We start from the raw sequence: 17,338 nt of genomic DNA, 5'->3' as shown, positions 1-17,338 counted from the left end.
AACCAGAAGAACCCTTCCATAAGCACTAGGACTGAGCCTTTCCCCTAGCTGCATCTTTGGCCCTCACCTGGCCACCAAATCCAACTCCATTGTGCACATGACCCCAGCCCCTCTCCTCTGTAACCCCTGGCAGAGATTTCTCCCTCTGTACTAAATCACTCCTACAAGCTTAAGGAATCACTGTTGTTTTCCCCAGCTCCAAACCAAACCAACCAATCTTCACTGAGATCTGAGTCCAGCTATCAGCTACCATTCTACTTCTACTCTTTCCTTCTGAGCCACATTTCTTAGAAGAGATGTTTCTTAAGAGTTGTTCCCAGTTTCATGCTGTCCTCTTGGGCTTCTGCAATTAGGCTCTTGCTGACTCCCTAACAGGGTCACCGCTGCTGCATCTCCAGCTCAGGATGCACAGCATCTGGCTTACCCATCACTCTCCCTGACAGACCCCTACTTGCTTCCCTGTACAACCCCTTGCTTTTGTGTCCCCACTCCCAGCCACTTTCCAGCTCAACTTTTCCCTGTTGGGGTGCCTGGTCTCAGGCCTCAGCCTCTCCCCACTGCACAGTGTCAACTGCACACTGAAGGCTGCTACATTTATAGCTCTTGTCCCAAACTCTCCTTGGAAATTGTACTCCTGTACCCAGTTGGACAGATGCCCATGGAAGCTGAGATTGAACTTGTCTGCATAAGTCCTGACTGCCCCCAAGGCAGGCTCCTACATGGCCCCCACCTCAGTAGGCACAAGTCCATCTGTCCAGGACTGTCTCATGCCCCACATGGCATAGTTGCCTCACTTCCCCTTCTCAGTCACACTCCACCAGCTACCCAAGCTTACCACCAGCTCTCTGTCACTCACCTTAACTCATTTCTCTGAGTGGCCATTGATTCTGGCCTGGGCTACTGAACAGCCTCTTATCTCTCTCACTGCCTCTGACTCTGTGCTTCAGTCTGTTTTCAGGACAGCAACCAGAGGAGTTCTATTAACCCTTAAGACCAGATCATGGTCTCCTCTGCTCAGAGTCCTCTGGTCTCACCCAGAGTGGAATCCAGAATCCTGCTGGTGGCCCACAAGTCCCGACGCGTCATGCCAAAAAACCACCTCTCCCCTCTTTGGCTTGAACTGTGAGCCTGTGTTTGACTGTACTGCCTCAGTCACCTGGACTACCTCTGCTCCTGCAACACACGCAAACACTACTCAAAGCACCCCTGCACAGGCCGTTCTCTCTGCACTCAGGTCTCCTCCCCCAGAGGGATGCAGACTCAAGAATTCACCTGCAGGACACCTTCCTAGCCACCTGTCTAGAAGGGCACTGCCCACCTTACCACATCACCTGTTCTACACTGCCCACCCCCCCTCCCTGCTGCACTTTTCTTCTAAACACATACCATTTAACACATCACAAATTTCTCAAATGGATCTTAAGATCCACAAAGGGAGAAATCTGACTACTATTGTCACACCTGCATCCACAGTCTCTACCCTGGCACATGGCAGATGCTCAAGAAAAGTTTGTTAAATGGATGGATTAATGAAGTGTTGTGTCGAAGTGTATGATCCTTTAAGACTGTTGTTACTACCAATTTATAGACAATCCAGGGAAAATGAGTTAATTGACATCATGGGAATGTAGTCACCAGAAGCCAGACTGTGGGAAACATAAAAACAGGTGGTGGGCTGGATCTGGCTGAAGCGTACTGACCCCACCTTGGAGGACTGTGGAAGGCAGGGAACAGGGCCTTAGGGACGCCATGAACAGAGGCGAAGAACAAAAAAAGCCATCTGGGCTTCCCAGTCTGGCCAGCTTCCAGTGGGAAATACCTTCTGTGTGACCCAGGGCAGCATCTCTGGCTATGATATATAATAGGCTCACTAGCCAGGAGAATTCTATTATGAATTCAGAGGGAGATTCTGGACAAGGTTTCATTTTTTCTTTTTTTTATGAATATAATTTCTTGTCAAATTGGCTTCCATACAACACCCAGTGCTCATCCCAACAAGTGCCCTCCTCAGTGCCCATCAGCCATTTTCCCTCTCCCCAAATCCCTCATCCACCCATCCACACCACTCTCTGTATTTAATAGTCTCCTGTGGTTCGCCTCCCTCCCTTTCTGTTTGTATTTATTTTTTTCCCCTTCCCTTCCCCCATGGTTTTCTGATCAGTTTCTCAAGACCCACATATCAGTGAAAACATATGATATCTATCCTTCTCTGACTGACTTATTTCACTCAGCATAATACCTTCCAGTTCCATCCATGTTGCTGGGGACAAGGTATCATTTTCTAATACCTTTATTAATTTTCTGATCATAAAGGTAATTATAAAAGTTATGGTCACCGATTAAAACAAGACTTGGCAAACACAGGCAAGTGAAAGGAAATGGAATAGTACTGCCCAATCCGTAACCCTGAGTTCTTCACTATCACCACCTGGGACATTTTTCTAGGCAGGTAGATATGTTCATCATATTGTACATGCAGGATTTCACTCAGCTGGAACTTACTTTGAAAGGTTTTTCTATCACAAACAAGGCTCTAAATACTTGTAATGGCTGTATTATATTCCACTGGTGGATGTTGTTTACTTATTTTTTTTTGGACACTGGCTTTTAATTGTTAATAGTATAAATCATGCTGCAATAATTAAGTATTTATATGTAAGGCTCTGTGGGCCTTTTCTTCTTTCTTTGGATTTATTTTTACATCTAGACCTATGAGGCCCATGATTAGGAATATACATATATTGAAAACTTTTATGCATTAGATGAACTGATACTTTCCTTTGTGCTTTCTTCCACTGCTTATATTCTTAAAAATTCCTTCCTTACACAAAGATTCAAATAAATGTTTAAAACTTTTTTTAAGGAAAAAACTTCTCAACTTTTTTTTTAACATTTTTATTTATTTTTGAGACAGAGAGACAGAGCGTGAGTCAGGGAGGGGCAGAGAGAGAGAGAGGGAGAGAGAGACACAGAATCCAAAGCAGGCTCCAGGCTCTGAGCTGTCAGCACAGAGCTCAATGTGGAGCTCGAACCCACAAACCGTGAGATCATGACCTGAGCTGAAGTTGGATGCTTAACCGACTGAGCCACCCAGGTGCCCCAAAACTTCTCAACTTTTACCTTTCATCTGGAATTTTAACTATAAAATTACATGATGAACTTTTAAGCCCTTTTAAAATCCCAACCTAATTTCCAGTTAATTGGTTCTTACTCTGAATTAAAGAATCAAGAGTCCACTTTTGTGTTATTTCAGTAAAGTGTGTGTTTTCTTTTAAGAGGGGTTAGAATACATTCCATTATCCCTTCATCTCTATCACTTTTTCTAGGGGTAACACTTTACCTGAGGAAATAGCAGACTTTACAGTTCTTTAGATCTTTTTTTTATTTAACATTTTTCCTTAAGTTGAGTTTAAACATTTTTGTGTTATTCATTTTTTTTTAAGTTTATTTATTTTGAAAGAGAGACAGAAAGGGAGAGAGAAAGGACAAGTAGGGAAGGGGCAGAGACAGAAGGAGAGAGAATCCCAAGCAGGTTCTCTGCTGCTCTCACAAACCATGAAATCGTGACCTGAGCTGAAATCAAGAGTCAGATGCTTAACCGACTGAGCCACCCAGGCTCCCTGATGTTACTCCTACTTTAAAAAATATTTTTGGGGTGCTTGGGGGGTGTGCTTAGTCAGTTAAGCATCTGACTTCAGCTCAGGTCATGATTTCACGGTTTGTGGGTTTGAGCCCCGTCGGGCTCTGTGCTGACACCTCAGCAGTCCTGACACTGCTTTGGATCCTGCATCTCCCTCTCTCTCTGCCCCTCCCTTGCTCATGCTCTATCTCAAAAAAATAAACATTAAAATTTTTTTAAAAAATATCTTTGGGGTGCCTGCGTGGCTCAGTTGGTTAAATGGCCAACTTTCGTTCAGGTCATGATCTCACGGTTTGTGAATTCGACCCCCACATCAGGCTCTGCACTGTCAGTGCCTGATTGGGATTCTCCCTCTCTGCCCCTCCCTGACTTGTGCTCTCTCTCTCTCTTAAAATAAATAGACTTTAAAAAATATTTTTCCCATTATGTTATTTGATAATTGCTGACATATGGAAAAGCTATTAATTTCCAACATATCTGTTTTACCTGGCCAATTGCTCAGTTCAATTTGCTCTCCAGCAAGAATAGCTAGAACACTGGCACATAGTCCTGACACTTTCTTCTCTAGGAGAATCATTCTGATGTGCACAGCCAGTGGCCTTAACTCCCATACCAGTGACAGTAATAAAGGACTTAATTCACTGTGTGGCATATTTGAGCCACTCTAGGGAGAAATCCCTGAACCTATGTGCAGCAGTTCATGGTCCCCAGGGCATGACCTACCTGTTGGATGTGGGCATTGTTGGGTCCATTAATACAATCTTCTAACTCAGACAGGCGACCAGTTTTAGCCAGGGCAAAAGTAAGTTCAGTCTCTATATAGGATTCACGGCCCTTTTTCCTGGCCATCTGTAGGAATTTCACCAGATCTTCCCAATTGTCTAAAGACAGAAAACAAAAATAGGTTAATTCAGAGCTGCTAAATTTAAACAGGAGGCTCAATTCCTCCCATTCTGTCCTCAGCTAAGACGTTTACATTCCCACTCTGCTCTAGTGAGGGCTTGGGCTCCAGATAAGGTCTAGAAGGATTTGTTTGCCTGATAAGTAGAACTCCATCCCAGGTGGGAGAAACACAAAGGGCAGAACCACATGGGGGCTGACCCTGAGGATGGGGACCTCCATTTCACCAAGTAAAGACCTCACCAGGAAACAGGATGCTTATTCCAGCCCCTGGAGAAGTGAGCACCACAGTCAACTGCAAAGGCCAGAAGAAGCTCTGGGTCTAAGTTTCTGACCTTAAGATTACCACGATAATGCTATCCATTGTGCTTAAACTGTCTAGTCAACCAAAGAGCTAGTACCTAGTTAACATTCAACTGAAGAGCTAGTGTCATTAACAGAGTTTAACAGTTATTTCAGGTTCTTTCGAAAAATTTTCATTCAGCATTGTCTCCAGTATCTCTGGATGTATAATATGTGCAAATTCCTGGGAGGGTGACATCCTTGTCTTGCCAGGCTTCACACCAGTGAGAAGCAGAGCCCTGGGGAGAGGTTAACTTACTGCTCCTACTGGCTGCCTGAACGACTTCCAAGTAAGAGGAAGGGTCGTCAGCTCTGATGTAGGAGTCGATGGCTTCCTTCACCAAGTCTTTCTGGAGCTGGGCGCAGGCCAGCTGACTCCACACAGCAGGTTCATTGCATCTCTCCGCAAACTCGTATGCTCGGTCTAGGTTTCCAATGTGCTCAATCAGGACCTAGGGGTTACACAAGAGGGTTCTCGTTCTCCACAACACACAGTCAGCTCCATGGAGCAGATGGATTTTTGTTCAGTTCTACATTTTGCCTAAAGCTGCGTGACCATTTCAATTCAGTCCAAAGCAACTGGGCATTAAGTATTTCTTAGATGATGAATGGAAGGAAAGGACAAGATCTATTATATAGGAGGAATATGCCATGCAGAGAAGAGACACTCCAACGAAAAGGCATAAAGAAATGGACAGCCAAGCTAAGCTTTTTGGGCCAGGAAGAGGATATGGAAGTTGCCTCCTGATCCTGGTAAGATAGTACAATGGGGCATATAGGGTGGAAAAAGGCTCAAAGAGCTACTATAGGGAGTGAGATAGCTCATCAGGCAGAAAACAGGCTTCAAAAATGAACTATTGGGACCTCATTAAGATAAAAATCTTCTGCACAGCAAAGGAAACAATCAGCAAAACTAAAAGGCAGCTGGTCCAATGGGAGAAGATATTTGCAAATGACATATCAAATAAAGGGGTAGTGTCCAAAATCTATAAATAACTTATCAAACTCAACACCCAAAAAACAATTCAGTGAAGAAACGGGTAAAAGATATGAATAGATACCTTTCCAAAGAAGATATCCAGATGGCTAACAGACATGTGAAAAGATGCTCAACATCACTCATCAACAGAGAAATACAAATCAAAACCACGATGAGAGACCACTTCACACCGTCAGAATGGCTAAAATTAACAACTCAGGCAATGACAGGTGTTGGCAAGGATGCAGAGAAAGAGATAACCTTTTGTACTGCTGGTGGGAATGCAAACTGGTGCAGTCACCCTGGAGAAAAGTACGGAAGTTCCTCAAAATATTAAAAATAGAACTACCCTACAACCCACCAATTGCACCACTAGGTATTTATCCAAGGGATACAGGTATGCTGTTTCAAAGGGGCACATGCACCCCAATGTTTATAGCAGCACTACGGACAATAGCCAAAGTAGGGAAAGAGACCAAATGCCCATTGACTGATGAATGGATAAAGAAGTTGTGGTATACACATACATACAATGGAATATTACTTGGTGATCAAAAATAATGAAATCTTGCCATTTGCAACAGCGTATGTAAAGCTAGAGTATATTATGCTAAGTGAAATAAGTCAGAGAAAGACAAATATATGATTTTACTCATATGGAATTTAAGATACAAAACAGATGAACAAAAGGGAAGGGAAGCAAAAATAATATAAAAACAGAGAGGGAGACAGACTGTAAGAGATTCTTAAATACAGAAAACAAACTAAGGGTTGCTGGTAGGGTGTTGGGTGGGCACAAGGCTAAAGGGGTGAGGGGCATTAAGAAGGACACTTGTTGGGATGAACACGGGTTGTTACACGTAAGTGATGAACCACTAAATTCTATTCCTGAAATTATTATTACGCTATATGTTAACTAACTTGCACTTAAATGAAAAAACAAACAAACAAACAAGAGAACACAGGCTTGAAGGACAGTCTGGAGGGCTGGGGTACAGCAGTTGCCCCTCCCCACCCCATATAGATTTGATCTCACAGCAAGGCCACAGACCATGTATGAACCAAAAAGGGGGGCTTATAGATCTGAGATTTCATAAGGAGATACAGAAAAATGGTAAGGGAAGAGGCAAGGACATAGAGAATTTTGGTAAGACAGCAACTAAAGTGATCTGTCCTGTGGTTTACAATCCATTTGGAAATAAAACCAGAAAAGGCCAACAGACTGGGAGGAAAGGGAGGAGGGTTAAGGGAAGGGCTCTTGGTGGGGTTGAAAACGGGCAGGAGGGCTGGCAGGACTGCTCTAGGGAGTTGAGGCAGCAGAGGGTGAAGAACTGCAGCAGTCACATGTGAGGGCCCCTGACAATCAGAACACCTCAGTCACCAGGGCTGACCACACAACCTTGCATCAGGTACCCAAGTCTAGGGGAATGACCAGGAAGTGGGGATAACTGCCAGACAGCAGGAGCACCCAACAGAGAAGAAGCCAACAGGCTGGGAAGATGGGTTACTGTTGAGGAGCAGAAAAGAGCACAAGAATCTGAGAGACATATCGGACAACCAGAAGGCACTAGGGTTTAACATGAAAGCACTCAGCAGCTCACCTGGATTGCTGATGCATTCACATCAAACTTGCGAAAGATGGCGAAGGCCTCCTCATACAGTGCGCTACTAACGGCGATGTTCGCAATGTCTGGGGCATCGTAGTTGTCCAGGCGGCTGATGTATTCCATGACCCGCGTACGATCTGCCTTGATGGCAGTCAGGATCAGCAAATTCTGGAGATTCCTGAGAAGAAGGGGTGGTCAGCACAGTATCACAGGAATGAAAGCTGTATACAACACTCTTTCGAAGGTTGACCAGCACAAGACCTCCAATTTAAAAATATTTAAGGGGTGTCTGTGTGGCTCAGTTGGTTAAGTGTCCGACTTCAGCTCAGGTCATGATCTTGCAATTTGTGAGTTTGAGCCTCGTGTCAGGCTCTGGACAGCTCAGAGCCTGGAGCCTCCTTCGAATTCTGTGTCTCCCTCTCTCTCTGCTCCTCCCCCATTCACACTCTGTCTCTGTTTCTCAAAAATGAATAAATGTTAAAAATAAATTTAAAAAAATATTTAAAATACATACACGTGATTGGTGAATAGATACACTAGAATATTTATGAAGTATATGTGGTCCAAAGTCTTGAGAAAGTACCAGCTAGGAGAAATCAGAGCACCCCAATCACTGGAGGGCGGCTGTGGGTTCTCTAGGAGCTGCCTCTGCTCCCACTTCACAGATGCCTATTTTCCTGAACTGTGCCTCTATTAGTTCTTTGTGGTTCTTTATAATTCTACCATATAAATTGTGTATATAAACAATATAGGTGGTTTTTCATGTTTTTGAACTTTAATCATACTAAATACATTCTTATAAAACTTGTTTTCTTTTGCCTTATTAAAAATGTGGGAAAAAATGAATGTAATGCATATTAAGAATCATAAAAAGAAAAACAGCATGATCATCATTAATTGATTCAGAAAAAGCATGTGACAAAATCCAACACCTAGTAATGATAAAGACTCTCAGCAAACTAGAAATACAAGGAAACTTCTTCAATCTGATGAAGGCCATCTACAAAATATCCACAGCTCTCAATAGTGAGAGACCAAATGCTTCCCCCTAGGATCAGGAAGAAGACAAGGATATCCACTCTCCCCTCTTTTATTCAACATTCTACTGGAGGCTCTAGTCAAGGCAGTTTGGCAAGCAAAATAAATAAAAAGCATCTAGATTAGAAAGGAAGAAATACAACTGTCCCTATTTGCAGGCAACATGATTGATAGAAATTCCAAGGAATCTATAAAGAAAAAAAATTCTAGGACAAATAAGTAAGCTTAGCAACATATCAGGATACAAGGTTAACCATTAAATTAATTGGGGTTCTATATACCAGCAATGTACAACTGTAAACAAAAAAAACCCCTGTACCTATTTACAATAGCTCCCAAAGCATGAAATATTTAGGTATAAATCTAATAAAACATGTACATGATCTAGATACTAAAAAATATAAAATGCTGATGAGAAAAGTTAAAGATCTAATGGAGAGACACACTGTATTCACACTAAACATAGTAAAAATAGCAACTGTCCATCCCCAAACTGGTCTATAGATCTCATGCAATTCCAATAAAAATTCCAGGAGGTTTCCCTGTCAATAACAGACAAGGCTAATTCTGAATTTTGAACAAGAATAAAGTTGGGTCTTTGACAAAGCAGGAAAGAATATCCAATGGAAAAAAGACAGTCTTTTCAACAAATGGTGTTGGGAAAACTGGATGGCAACATGCAGAAGAATGAAACTGGACCACTTTCTTATGCTGTACATAAAAACAAATTCAAAATGGATGAAAGACCTAAATGTGAGACAGGAAACCATCAAAATCTTAGAGGAGAATACAGGCAGCAACCTCTTTGACCTCAGCTAGAGCAACTTATTACTAGACACATCACTGAAGGCAAGGGAAACAAAAGCAAACATGAACTATTGGGACTTTATCAAGTTAAAAAGCTTCTGCACAGTGAAGGAAACAATCAACAAAACTAAAATGCAGCCTACAAAATGGGAGAAGATATCAGGAAGTGACATATCTGATAAAAGGTTAGTATTCAAAATCTATAAAGAATTCATCAAACTCAACACCCAAAAAACAAATAACCCAGTTAAAAAAATGGGCAGAAGACATGAATAGACACCTTTCCAAAGAAGACATCCAGATGGCTAACAGACACATGAAAAGATGCTCAACATCACTCATCAACAGGGAAACACAAATTAAAACCACAATGAAACACTACTTTACACCTGTCAGAATGGCTAAAATTAACAACACAAGAAACAATGGGTGTTGGCAAGGATGTAGAAAAAGGGGAACTCTCTTGCACTGTTGGTGAGAATGCAAACTGGTGCAGGCACTCTGGAGAAAGCATGGAGGTTCTTCAAGAAACTAAAAATATAATTACATTATGATCTAGCAATTATACCAGTTGGTATGTACCCAAAGGATACAAAAATACACATTCAAAAGGGGTACATGCACCCCAATGTTTATAGCAGCATTATCAACAATAGCCAAACTAGCAGATGTGGAGTGATGGGCATTGAGGAGGGCACCTATTTGGGAGGAGCCCTGGGTGTTGTATGGAAACCGATTTGACAATAAAATTCATAAAAAAACAAAACAAAACAAGAGCCAAACTAGGAAGAAAGCCCAAATGTCCACTGACTGATGAATAGATAAAGAAGATGTACTATGTGTGTGTGTGTGTGTGTGTGTGTGTGTGTGTGTGTGTGTATGCGTATACCTTTTATATACACATGAGCGCACGCGTGCGCGCGCGCGCACACACACACACACACACACACACACACAGAGGAATATTACTCAGGCATCAAAAAGAATGAAATCTTGCTACTTGCAATGATGTGGATGGAGCTAGAATGTATTATGCTAAGTGAAATAAGTGAATCAGAGAAAGACAAATACCATATGATTTCACTCATATGTAGAATCAAAGAAACAAAACAGATGAACGTATGGCAAGTGGGGGTAAAAGAGAAGAGAGGGAAACAAACCACAAGAGACTCTTAATGATAAAGAACAAACTATGGGTTGATGGAGGGAGGCTGGTGGGAGATAGGCTAGAAGGGTGATGGGTACTAAGGAGGGCACCTGTTGTGAGGAGCACTGGGTTTTATATGTAAGTGATGAATCACTGAATTATACTCCTGAAACCAATACTGCACTGTATGTTAACTAAAATTTAAATTAAAAAAAAGAATAAAGTTGGAGGAATCACACTACACGGCCAAGTGATTTTTGGCAAAGATGCAAAAGGAATTCAATGCAGAAAGGACCCAACAAATAATGCTGGAATGACTGGATATCCACATGTAAAAAAATGAACCTCAAGCTTAACTTCATACATTGTTGGATGCCGGACCATAGATTTAAAGGTAAAATGTAAAACTATAAAACTTTTAGAAGGAATCCAGAAAGAATCTTTGACCTAGGATTAGGCACAGAGTTCTAAACACCAAAACACAAACCATAAGAGAAAAGTTTATGACATGGACGTGATCAAAATGAAAACTTTTAATCTGCAAATGGTGCTATTAGGAGAATAAAAAGACAAGCTCCACACTGGGAAAATATACTTGCAAATCCCATATAAAACAAAGGGCTTGAATTCAGACTGTTTAAAGAACAAAACTTGGGCGCCTGGGTGGCTCAGTCGGTTGAGCAGCCGACTTCAGCTCAGGTCATGATCTCATGGTCTGTGAGTTTGAGCCCCGCGTCAGGCTCTGTGCTGACAGCTCAGAGCCTGGGCCTGCTTTGGATTCTGTTTCCCTCTCTCTCCCTGCCCCTTCCCTGCTTACACTCTGTCTCTCTCAAAAATAAATAAACATTAAAAAAAAATAAAGAACAAAACTTAACACTGAAAAACCAAATAACCCAAATAAAAAAGAGGTGAAAGATTTAGAGACTCTTCACCAAAGAGGATATATGGATGGCAGGTAAGCACAAGAAAAATTGTTTAACATCATTACCCATCAGGGAAATGCAAATTAAAACCACAATGACATCTTGCTATACACTTATTAGAATGGCTAAAATTAAAAATACCATTAATACCAAGTGCTAGTGAAGATGTAGAGCAACTAGGATTCTCTCACACTGCTGGTAGGAATGCAAAATGGTACAGCCACTCTGGAAAACAATAGTTTAGCAGCTTCTTAAACAGTTAAACATACATATAACAAATGGTTCAGCAACTGCTAGGTATGTTCAAACAAAAATCTGGTCACAAACATTTATAGCAGCTATATTCATAGGCACCCCAAACTGAAAGCAATCCAAATGTCCTTCGATCTGCATATCCAAGCAGATATGCAAACTGTTGTACACTCATACAACAGAGCACTATTCAGCAATAAAAGAGAACAAACTATTGATGCACACAACAACTTGGATACATCTCAAAGGTGTGAAAGAAGCCAGGTCTCAAAAGATTACACAGTATGTGATACCTTTTACATGACATTCTTGGAAAGGCAAAACTAGAATGATAGTGATAAATGACAGATGGTGACTGTCAGGGGTACAGGAGCTACAAATGTAAAGGGCAGCTTGCACAAGTCAGTTTCACAGAGTCAGGGAACTGTTCTGTACCCCAACTATGGTGGTTACTTACATGAATCTAGGCATGTGTGAAATTCCTAGTACTGTACATCCTCACAAAAGGCCAATTTTACTGTATAATAATTAAAAAGAAGCGGGGAAGAAGGGAAAAAAAGTATTAAAAATTAGGTCCAAGATTCACCCATGCTGTTGGATAAGCATTAATTTCCACTGTGACAAGGTACTCCACTGTATGACAGTACCACAGCCCTTTTACTGATGGGTATCTGGACTGCTCTGAGATCTTTGCTACTGGAAACTGTGCTGTTTTGTGCATTCTTGCATATGTCTCCTGATACATGTGAGCTGAGTTTCTTCAGGGTTCAGAACCAGGAGTGGAAACACCTTCTAACATGTACTGCTTTCCAAGAGGAACAAAACATTCCCAACAGGGCATATAAGAGGCCCAGCTGCTCGACATTCTCATCAAGGCTGATTAGGAGAGCTAGATCCCCACTGCTCTGCAGGAGGAAAGGGGCAGTACACAGCGGCCAGACTGTGTTTCCTTGATGATTGATGAGGCTGCAGTCCTGCCTTAGACTCACGGGGCTATCTCTCCTCTTGCTGAAGGACCATTCAAGTGCTTTGCTGAGTTTTCTATCAGGTTGTTATCAGGAGTTTTTCTTTTATTGTATGTTCTCCATGCTAGTTTCTGTTGGTTCTGTATGTTGCAAATGTCATCTCTGCTTGTAGCTTCCCTTTTTCTCATCTTAGTATGATAAAGTTCTTAAGTTTAACATAGTCCTATTTTGCAAGTTTTTCACAAATGGTCTATATATTTTTGCAACTGACTTAAGCATTCATTAGGCCACAAATATATTCTTCTTTTAAACGTAAACTCTAAAAACATTATAGTTTTAACTTTTATATTTAAATCTTTACAGAGTATAGGATAGGGGTCCAATTTTAACTTTCACCCACATGGGTAATCAATTGTCCCAACATTATTTACTGAAAAGTCTATTACTTCTATCTGCATAGCCAGATGTTACAAGTTAAGTTTTTTACATATGTGTGGGCATATTTTAGGGTTCTTTGCTCTACTGTTATGGTCCGTTTTTCTATTCCTTGCACAAACCACCATGTCTTAAATTTTGTAATTATTCTAGATCAGAGTAAGTACCTTGTCATCCCAAAACCTACTCTCACATCTTGGGTGATCTATTATTTGTGTTAGCAGCATCTTCACTATTCTTGGCCTTTTATCTTTTTGATTTAAAATTTAGTTTTTTTGAAAAATTTTAAATGTTATTTATTTAATTTTGAGAGGGAGGGTGACGCTTAACCGACTGCGCCACCCAGGCGCCCCGGGTGAGAGACAGAGAGAGAGAGAGGAAGGGGCAGAGAGAGAAGGAGATAGAGAATTCCAAGCAAGCTCCACACTGTCAACACAGAGCCTGATGCAGAGTTCAAACTCAGGAACCGCGAGGTCATGAACTGAACTGAAACCAAGAGTTGGATGCTTAACTGACTGAGCCATCCAGGCACCCCTGATTTAAAATTTAAAATCTTCCTGTCAAGTTTCATAAGTAAACAAATAGAGTGTTTTAGGGTATTGCAATGAATTTGAGTGATGTGGGTAAAACTAATGTCTTTCAAGATGATGTGATCATTCATGAATTTACATCAAGTTGTTTATAATGGCTGAGTGGACAGATTGTAGAAGTTTGCTCTTTCATTTATTTGTCTTCTGATTTTCTTTAGTAACCATGTCTACTTGTTGAATATATGTAAATTCATTCCAGTAAGCTTATAATTCATATTTTTATTTTATTTTTAATTTTTAATTTTTTGATTTAAAAAAAAAATCTTTTTTTAATGTTTATTTATTTTTGAGAGACAGAGACAGAGACAGAGCACAAGCAGGGGAGGGGCAGAGAGAGAGGGAGACACAGAGCTCAGGTTCCAGGCTCTTAGCTGTCAGCGCAGAGCCTGACACGGGGCTTGAACCCATGAACCTTGAGATCATGACCTAAGCCAAAGTCGGACGCTTAACCCACTGAGCCACCCAGGCGCTCCAATAATTCACATTTAGAAAAAAAGTTTATTTGAGAGAGAGAATGAGCAGGGGAGGGACAGAAAGAGAGGGGGACAGAGGATACAAAGCAGCTTCTATGCTAACAGCAGAAAGCCCAATGCATGGCTCGAACTCGAGCCATGTGAGATTATGACCTGGGCAAAAATTAAATGCTTTAACCAACTGAGTCACCCAGGTGCCCCAAGCTTACAATTCACATTAACTGTCACTAGTTATATTGTTTTTATTTACTTTAAGAAATATATTTAGTATTGTCTTTATACTTTTTAAAAAACAATTTTTTTAACGTTTATTTATTATTGAGAGACAGAGAGAGAGCACGAGCAGGGGAGGGGCAGAGAGAGAGGGAGACACAGAATCTGAAGCAGGCTCCAGGCTCTGAGCTGTCGGCACAGAGCCTGACGCGGGGCTCGAACTCACAAACTGCGAGATCATGACCTGAGCTGAAGTCGGACGCCCAACCGACTGAACCACCCCAGTGCCCCTATACTTTTTAATACACTCATTTTTTATATATACTTAAAAAAACCTTTTTTCAAGTTCATTTATTTTGAAAGAGAGACCAAGCAGGGTAGAGACAGAGAGAAAGATGGAAGAGAGAATCCCAAGCAGGCTCCACACTGCCAGAGCAGAGCCCTGACCTGAGCCAAAATCAAGAGTTGGATGATTAACCAACGGAGCCACCCAGGAACCCCTTATGTATACTTCTTAATATACTCATTTTTTAAAAAAGCTTGGCCCCTCAACGCAGGGCCCAAACTCACAATCCTGAGATCAAGACCTGAGCTGAGATCAAGAGTCAGATGCTTAATGACTGAGCTATCCAGGCACCCCTAGTATATTCATTTTTTAAGCTAATTGTTCTATTAATTACCTGGAGAGGTATGTTAAGATCTCCCCATATGGTGAATTTGCCTGGGTCTTCTTACAGATTTGTCACTTTTTGCCTGACATATTTTGAAGCTCTATTATTAGGTATATACAAGTTCAGAATTATCTTTCTGGTGAACCGAATATTTCATCATTCTATACAGTAGTCCTCCACATCTGTGGGTAATACATTTTAAGATCCCCCAGTAGGGGTTTGAAACCACAAACAGGGGGCGCCTGGGTGGCTCAGTCGGTTAAGCATCCGACTTCAGCTCAGGTCATGATCTCATGGTCCGTGAGTTCGAGCCCCGCGTCAGGCTCTGGGTTGATGGCTTGGAGCCTGGAGCCTGCTTCCGATTCTGTGTCTCTCTCTCTCTCTGCCCCTCCCCCCGTTCATGCTCTGTCTCTCTCTGTCCCAAAAATAAATAAACGTTAAAAAAAAAAAAAAAAAAAAAAGAAACCACAAACAGTACCAAATCCTATTTTTTGTTATTTTTTCCTGCACATACATACCTATGATAAACTTTATTTTTTTTTAATTAAAAAAAATTTTTTTAATGTTTATTTATTATTGAGAAACACAGAGTATGAGCAGGGGAGGGGGCAGAGAAAGGGGGAGACACAGAATCCAAAGCAGGCTCCAGGCTCTGAGCTGTCAGCACAGAGCGCAACGCAGGGCTCGAACCCACAAACTGTGAGATCATGACCTGAACCGAACTCGGTCACCTAATCAACTGAGCTACCCAGGCGCCCCTGATAAACTTTATTTTTTTATTTTTTATTTTTTTTATAAAGTTTTTTTTTTTTAACGTTTATTTATTTTTGAGACAGAGAGAGACACAGCACGAACAGGGGAGGGTCAGAGAGAGGGAGATACAGAATCTGAAACAGGCTCCAGGCTCTGAGCTGTCAGCACAGAGCCCAACGCGGGGCTCGAACTCACGGACCGCGAGATCATGACCTGAGCCGAAGTCGGCCGCTCAACCGACTGAGCCACCCAGGCGCCCCGATAAACTTTATTTTATAAACCCCAGGCACACTAAGAGATTAACAACAATAACTAATAATAACATAGAACAATTATAATATATCATAAATGAAAGTTAGTGAATGTGGTTTCTTGCTCTCAAAATATCTTATTGTACTGGACTCAGCCTTCATCTTGTGATGAAGTAAGATGATAAAATGCCTAGGTGATGAGATGAAGTGAGGTGAATGATGTAGGCATTGTGACACAGTGTTAGGCTACTACTCTACTTCTGACACACTGTCTGCTTTCAGATGGACCATGGTTAACCATGATCACTGAAACCATAGGACATGACATCACGGGTAAGTGGGGGACTACTGTACTGGCTCTTTTTACTTCAACAATGGTTTTTACCTTAAAGTCTATTTTGTATGATACAAATAAAGACCTTATAGTATATACATATAAACATAAAATGTCATAGTATATTAACATACAATGTCAGTATAATACCAGAATTTTTAGGTTTGCATTTGCCTACCTTTATTTTTTTATTTCCAACTTTTCATTAACCTTATGTTATACACTCTGAGTCATATCATCCCATATCCTTTGGCTTCTACTGAAGCTGCTCAGAAGTCTGCTAATTCATATTTCTTTATAGGTAATCTATCTTCTCTCTGGGTGCTTAAAAAAGTTTTTGTTTTTGTTTTTTGATGTCCCACAGTTTGCTATAATGTGTGTAATGGTGGTTTTAAAAAATTAATCCTCCTAGGGTGCCCGGGTGGCTCAGTTGGTCAAGCTTCCGACTCTTGGTTTCAGCTCAGGTCAAGATCTTGAAGTTCATGGATTTGAGCCACACACTAGGCTCTGTGCTGACAGCATGGAGCCTGCTTGGGATTCTCTCTCTCCCTACCTCTCTGGCCCTACCCTGCTCACATGCTCTCTCTCAAAACAATAACTTAAAAAAAAAAAAAAACCCTTAAAAAAATTAATCCTCCTTGGGATTTGCTGGTCTTCCTGATATTGAGAACTAAACTATCAGTTCTGTTAAAATCTCCATCATTTTCCCTCCAAACAGTGTCTCATTCCCTGTTCTCTCTGAGGCCCTGATTAGGTCTTCCTTTAACCTGTGCACCTCTTAAACTCTTTCACATTTTCCATCTGTGTGTCTTGGCTACATTCTTGCAATTTCTTCACATCTATCTTTCCATTCATTTATTCTCTAATGCCACTAAACCCATTTAGAGTTTACTTCAAATCCAACTATGTAAATTTATTTTTATTTATCAAAGTTATCTGGCATTAAAAAAAATCTGCTTGATATTGTTTTTGGGTACTTAAACACATTACATTCAATTTTATATTCTGTGCCTGTTAA

The 17,338-nt window shown here is 41.1% G+C and overlaps 1 protein-coding gene across 6 annotated transcripts in view; it reads right to left on the bottom strand.

The window, feature by feature from the left end:
• CLTCL1 (clathrin heavy chain like 1) overlaps positions 1 to 17,338 on the bottom strand; it is a 131,328-nt gene that overhangs the window by 17,654 nt on the left and 96,336 nt on the right. For all 6 annotated transcript variants that reach the window (XM_042961804.1, XM_042961802.1, XM_042961803.1 and 3 more), the window contains 3 exons: positions 7,463 to 7,646; positions 5,142 to 5,334; positions 4,364 to 4,521 (listed from right to left, as the gene is read on the bottom strand). In XM_042961804.1, the coding sequence (XP_042817738.1) occupies positions 4,364 to 4,521; positions 5,142 to 5,334; positions 7,463 to 7,646 (535 nt within the window). The remainder of the gene's footprint in view (positions 1 to 4,363; positions 4,522 to 5,141; positions 5,335 to 7,462; positions 7,647 to 17,338) is intronic.

The sequence above is a fragment of the Panthera tigris genome, chromosome D3 (genome assembly GCF_018350195.1).
Source record: "Panthera tigris isolate Pti1 chromosome D3, P.tigris_Pti1_mat1.1, whole genome shotgun sequence".
Classification (NCBI taxonomy): domain Eukaryota; kingdom Metazoa; phylum Chordata; class Mammalia; order Carnivora; family Felidae; genus Panthera; species Panthera tigris.
Note: the sequence above shows the minus strand (reverse complement) of the source record. Positions and strands in the feature narration are given on the sequence as shown.